This window comes from Osmerus eperlanus, chromosome 23 (genome assembly GCF_963692335.1).
Source record: "Osmerus eperlanus chromosome 23, fOsmEpe2.1, whole genome shotgun sequence".
In the NCBI taxonomy this organism is placed as follows: Eukaryota; Metazoa; Chordata; class Actinopteri; order Osmeriformes; family Osmeridae; genus Osmerus; species Osmerus eperlanus.
Genome location: NC_085040.1, coordinates 5,305,086 through 5,311,085, shown reverse-complemented (window position 1 = coordinate 5,311,085; position 6,000 = coordinate 5,305,086). Strand labels below are relative to the sequence as shown.

General features: G+C 43.5%; 1 protein-coding gene across 2 annotated transcripts; it reads right to left on the bottom strand.

Annotated features, from left to right (window-relative positions):
• Nucleotides 1-352: 352 nt before the first annotated feature.
• mad2l1 (MAD2 mitotic arrest deficient-like 1 (yeast)) lies at nt 353-4,286 on the bottom strand. 2 transcript variants are annotated; one of them, XM_062449656.1, is made up of 6 exons: nt 4,097-4,286; nt 3,624-3,770; nt 3,266-3,386; nt 2,959-3,062; nt 952-1,140; nt 353-921 (listed from the first exon to the last, which is right to left on the bottom strand). In XM_062449656.1, exons 1-5 carry the CDS (start codon nt 4,158-4,160, stop codon nt 968-970), a joined length of 609 nt encoding a protein of 202 aa, XP_062305640.1. In that variant the 5' UTR covers nt 4,161-4,286; the 3' UTR covers nt 353-921; nt 952-967. The 2 variants fall into 2 exon arrangements, with proteins under 2 accessions (XP_062305640.1, XP_062305639.1); XM_062449655.1 differs by having other exon boundaries at nt 353-1,140; nt 4,097-4,285.
• Between the last annotated feature and the right edge of the window lie 1,714 nt (nt 4,287-6,000).

The following is a 6,000-nucleotide window of genomic DNA, read 5'->3' as shown; positions in this document are numbered from 1 at the left end:
GGAGCTCACCCGTGTGCTAGTTGTGTAACAGCAAGGGGCAGCAGCCTTGGTTAGTATTGGACGCTGGGGTCATGTGATATGGTAAAGGTTTGAGTGTGAGGAAACAGAGTGGTTCTGTGGACTCTGAGAACACTGTGAGACAAGTGAATGGTATCTCCCATTAAAGGCTGCTTCTTTTCTATGTGCTGTTTCCTGTGCCAACTTTAGCCCTTTTTCATTTGTGTTCTATAAACATGTCACATTGTGGTACAAACTCACTGCACGTAAAAGTGGGTCAAATACCACTTAATTTTACATGGAAAAGTGTCTTTTTTTAACCTGTGGTCAAAAGAACCAACATCTGAAATTGTGATCAAAAGAGCCCATTTATTTGTCGTTTTAGCAGGAATCTAAAACAACACATACTTGTCAACTCACATGACGCAAGACAGACAAAAAGAAAACACATTGAAAGAGAAAAAGAAAATAATTTCAAATGGATCAGTCCCCATTTTAACAGGCGACATTTACATCAATGCAGAGAACCGGGGTGCCTAAACAGCCCCAGTAGCATCAGGAAAAACAACAGCAGACACACATGAAACTGCACAGGTAGAAAAACAGGACAGTGTAAAAAATCATTCAGGTTGCATTTGATTTAGCAGTGCTGCACTACATCTTTTGCTCCACAAACTGCTAGCATCCTAATACCAGGGGCTGCATACTGAATACAACAGACCCCCAAGAAGGGCGTTGTTGCATATATATCCACCATTGTACCATGTGACTCTTCAGGAAACAGGCCAGACTGAAGGGTAAAAGCTACCATCGTTTCTCTACCCACAGCATGCAACGGTGACAGACAAGGAACTATATCCAGAAGTCCTGTGGGTGTGGGTTGGATATCCAGAGGTCTTGTGGGTGTGGGTTGGATATCCAGAGGTCTTGTGGGTGTGGGTTGGATATCCAGAGGTCTTGTGGGTGTGGGCTAGGCTGAGTCGGTCCTCTTGTAGGCCACCATGCTGCTGACTTTGTGGATGGAGGTGGTGAAGGAGCGCAAGCGCACCTCCTCCGATTGGTCGATGATTTGCGGACCCGACTCCTCCCACTTCTCGGGCACCTCCAGGTCCTTGTCGGTGTACACAAGCAGGTCGAAAGCACCTGGACATGGGCGAAGGTTCGCCAGGGGTTAGTTTGCCAGGCATAAGGGGTCACGTAGAGGGGTACGTGGTCGAACTACAATAGAAACTAGAGAGGGTACAATTTCTGGGGAAATTGTAGGGTGTGCTTGCTTGCGTCGGTTGCACAGGGGTCCGTTTTTGAATGACATTTTTACAACTGATATTTCTGTATATTTTATATAAAAATGCATACTTATTATTTATAAAGATTACATAGATTTAAAAGCATTTTTTTTGCTGCTCATTTACAACTGAAAATACGAGTGAAGTGTAGAATGAAATAGATGTCTTCTCATTTCCCCTACAAGAGGCAGCCTCATCGTTGAATCAAAACGAATAAATTTGGCAGACCGGTGTAAAAATTGACCTAATCTCTATGACTTAAAAGTCATTTTAAGTTTTTCCCTTCTCATGATATTTTCAGGCATTTAGCCTACTCATTGCATTCATTCATTAATAAAGAACCCCCTTTGAAGATTATTCTACGACGTTACCCGGCAGTAGAAGATGGAATCGCGATTCAAACAGTACCATCTGCTAACTGAAAATATGCCCTCCCAAAACGTAAATAAGATTGACATTTATTTAGTGGAAAATCGCTCATTCATAAGAAGCTCACTGGTAGCGATCATTGTCAGTAACAACGCAAAATGCGATATAGCCCTGTGTGGAGAAGCTGCCCCGGTAAATTGTACTACTACAGTACAGTACTAGACTACTGCTGTGTTCGTCTTGGTAGCGATTGCGTTGGTTGAATTGGATTTAACATTCCGTTGTACGGTTTAAGCTGAAATTTATTATTTTCATGAACAGATTGACAACGTTTAGGCTGTGGCAATGAAGTTGAGGTTAGTAGTTAGATAGACTTTTGATTTAAGTAAGGGGAGTGCCGAACATGTTCTGTCGCCGTTTGACTTCCTAAACAGCTGTGTAGTGTAGATGTTTTTGTAGTGTCTCGCGTAAACTACAGCGTTGCAGTGAGCTACACTGGTTTGAAACCACAGGTAATGGTAATTTCACCAACAAATCGTTTACTAATGTCAGAATAAATCCTACAACGTAAATGTATATGTGAGGAATGTTTATTTTAACGATTGAAAACAGATAACGCTACATCATAGACCACTGTAGTATGTGTTGCCCGGGCAACACAGGCTAATGTCATGATGCTAATACTTCAGTGAAATAGTAGACTACTGTTTCCGAAAGTAGATGTACTTCCTTAATAATATCAGCTTATACTGTACATTACACATCACAATTGTGTGTCATATCACAAAGTAAAATGAGTAAATAGTTATCACCCTGGCCTCTTTGCTTGTGGCGTTTCTGCAGCTGCCTTGCAGTAAAGCTATAGTTAGCCTAGCTATCCCCCAAGTTAACAGATGCGAAACGAATGTTCTGCCAAAGGTAGTCACGCGTGTTTTCGTGACGTTAGTGACGTAAGTAACGTCAGTGACTGTGGCTAGCAAATTAGCCACCGTTAGCTTCACTTTTCGCCACAAAAACTTAACTTGAGCCTAAACCATGCAACGGAACGTAAATTCCAATAGAAGCAACTCAATCGCTACCAAGACGAAACTTTTGACACCTAGGTTGTCTATGTAGGCCAAATATTGACAAAGATTTAGGGGGGCAAAAATAAATAATATACAACAAAGGTTGTGCTCTCGCCGAAGTCTTGAGCACACCCAACTACATGATATCTACTGATGAAACCATGCAGCTCCTGGAAACATACTGTTTCAATGCTTTGGGTTAAAAGTCTGAGAAGGGGATGTGTGTGTGACAGACTTACATGCCGTCTCCAGCAGAGGCAGGAAGGTGACCGTGGCGGTGACCTGTCGGATGACCGAGCGGATCTCATCCTGGATCACCTTAATAGACTTCTCCCTGGGGGCGCTAAGAGGACATTTGGTTCATTTATTTTTCCATACGACACGAAAGAAGGTTCTTTTTGTAAATAATCATATCATTGTTGTCACCCCCCCCCCCCCCCCAAGGTCTCCAGGAATGTGCATGAACAAAAAATGAAGGCTATCTCTGTGGTATTGGTGCGTGTGTTCCGTAGGCGTCTACCCTACCACTAGGGAACAGTGTCCTACCTGCTTTGTTTGACCGTCTTGTCACACTCAATGTCAAACTGCCATCTCTCCAGCACTTCGTTGGTCTCCAGACAGGTGATCACCAACACCAGCTTCTGTACGGTGCAGTCAAAGAGCCACTCTGAAATGCACAAAAAAACAAGGCCTTCTATACTGTCGCCATTGACCTGAGTTGTGAAATGTACCATCGTGAACAGTAAAAAGCGACACCTAATTTTACTAGCTAGTGAAAAGTCACGTCTTCGGTGTGAAATCTCACACATTACGTGTAAATAATATCCATGTCTGTTTTCACAAATGCAAACTCTTGACAATGGCTTTATTTACACGATCATTTCCTGCTTGCATGTGTTAATACCTTTGAGCTGAGCTACTACTTTAGTCAGGTAGTTATTTAGGTTGGTGTCCGTGGTGAGTTGCAGGCTCATGTCATACTGGGTGACTCGACTGAACGTCTCCGGGGGATAGATGCCACGCTGGTACAAAATACTGTTGATTCCGAATGCTGTCAGAAACAAACCAGATCGTTAAAACACAATGCAAGGTAATGGAGTCGTATGGTGTTCGCAATCGAATCGTGCACGTTATACGAACACAACTTTGTAACGTCAGCGACGTGGCCTGTAAGCTAGGTAGAAGTGGACGTGGCCTGAAAGCTAGGTAGAAGTGAGCAAGCTAGCCATACCAGGCCCACGATTATAATGTTGGCACCAGTTTTCGCTAAGTTAGCCTAGCTAGCTCCGCTGGCTAGTCGCTCAACACATTTTCACTCCGGAGTAAGATTAGTCTAAAGTAACCTGTAAAAGATACAAATTAAGGTCAAATGCTTACAAAAAAACTCGGCCACAAGCTCAGCGCTCCCCTTTAGTGTAATTCCCTTTAGTGTACTCGTCATTTTTCTAGTTTTTTTGTTTGTTTAGTCCTTAATGTGGGTCTGGGTTGTTTTTAAGCGTCGTCTTTTCTACCCGCCGCTCAGTTTGAAATCTGCTAGCTTTTAGATCAACTTCCTGTGACGTCGTGTGGCGCTTTTTGATTACGTCATATTTTAAGTGATGGATATTCGACACTAGGGGGAGTATTAACATAGAACTTGACAAGAAGTGAAAGTTCTTCGATACTCTTTGGTACTAATAATTGTCTGGACAAGTACTGCCAAGCAACCAGAGTGCCAAGGAACGCTGTGAAGAATTTCAAGGTCAAGATGAACGTTAGAACACGTGTTTGGTATGACAGGACCTCTTGTAATTCATCAACACTTTCCCACCAGTTAGCTCATGAATGGAATGCTTAAGTATAATCTTGTTCTTGGACTTCCCATGGTGTTGTATCATGCATTGGCAATAGTGATGTTTAACATTATGGCACTTTAGATATTTGTTGTTTCAGATTTGTAAAGTTTGGATTGTGATGCTCCACAAATGTCAAGGATATCAAAGAAATGGTTGGTGTCCCACCAGCTATTTACACAATACTGTGTTTGAGACAAGTCCAAATCCCACGAGGAACCAACCGGTGTCATTTTAACAAGTCTCAGATTGAAATCTAGTGGCTCCACAGTTTTCATGTGAGGATGACAGTATTACATTTCACGAGGGAGACTGTGGTTGCTGGACCAAAAATCCTGGCGGGAAGCCTGGAAGATAGAGTGAAAGAGAGCAATAAGACATCCTTTCAACCGAAACATTCAGGAACTCTTTTTAGATTGTTCTCTTTTGGTAACGTACAGACCCCACACTTCTTTCAAAAAACTTAAACTCTAAGACCCGAAACCTTCCACACGACACATTCTCACACCATCGCACACGTACGTTTACACTACGCTACTCCGTCTGAGTAAGGAAGACCAACTTGTTAAAACATTGACTGTGTGCTCGCACCAAAATGTGTGAAACAACACTAACAACTGTTACCTGCCAGGGGAAGCGAGAGACGAGCAAGCCGACCGTGTTCCGTCAGCGAGCGCTGTGATGAAGTGTTTCTAGCACATTCCCATCAGGCTGGGGAAGTCAGGCTGGGCAGCCAGACCTGGAGGGGAGGTCGTAGCCGTGGTGATAGATGTGTGTACTGGATCTGCTGGACCCTGGCTTGAGTTCCTTCGGCGGCTCATAAGCAACAGCTGGAGGGTCAGTGCATGGACATGAAATGATGCATGGCCCACACACACACACACACACCTACACACTCTCACGCGCACAACTGTAAAGACGCATACACACAGACGCATTCAGATAGTTGATAGCGTACTCAAATGCACACATGTATACACACACTCACAGCCTTTTTACAGGATGTTTATATTCGCCCTGTGGCTGCATGTGTTTCACAGTGTGTGCGTCAGGTTTATTATGGTAATAGCACACGACCAAGGGTCATTAAGTCAACGTGACGCTCAGTATATCCTGGTTTTCATCAAAGAAGCTCTCCAAGCACGAGATTTGGATCGTTTCTTTTTGCGTAAAGGAGAAGAACTTACAACGTTGCCCTCGTAAAGACTGATAATCTTTACAGCGTAGAAAAACAAACCTTTATTGGTAAAAGATTGTTAAGTAAAGTATGCTATAAAGTCTATCGGCCCCAAAACGTATTTAATGAACACGGCATTGTCTAAGCGCATGCATGCCTACACACATACACACAACCACAATCCTTTGTCTCCTTAAGAGGGAACCTAATCTCCCCTCTCGTCTCCCCTGTCCACCGTCCGTCCCCCACTGTGTCCCCCCCCCCCTCCCCCC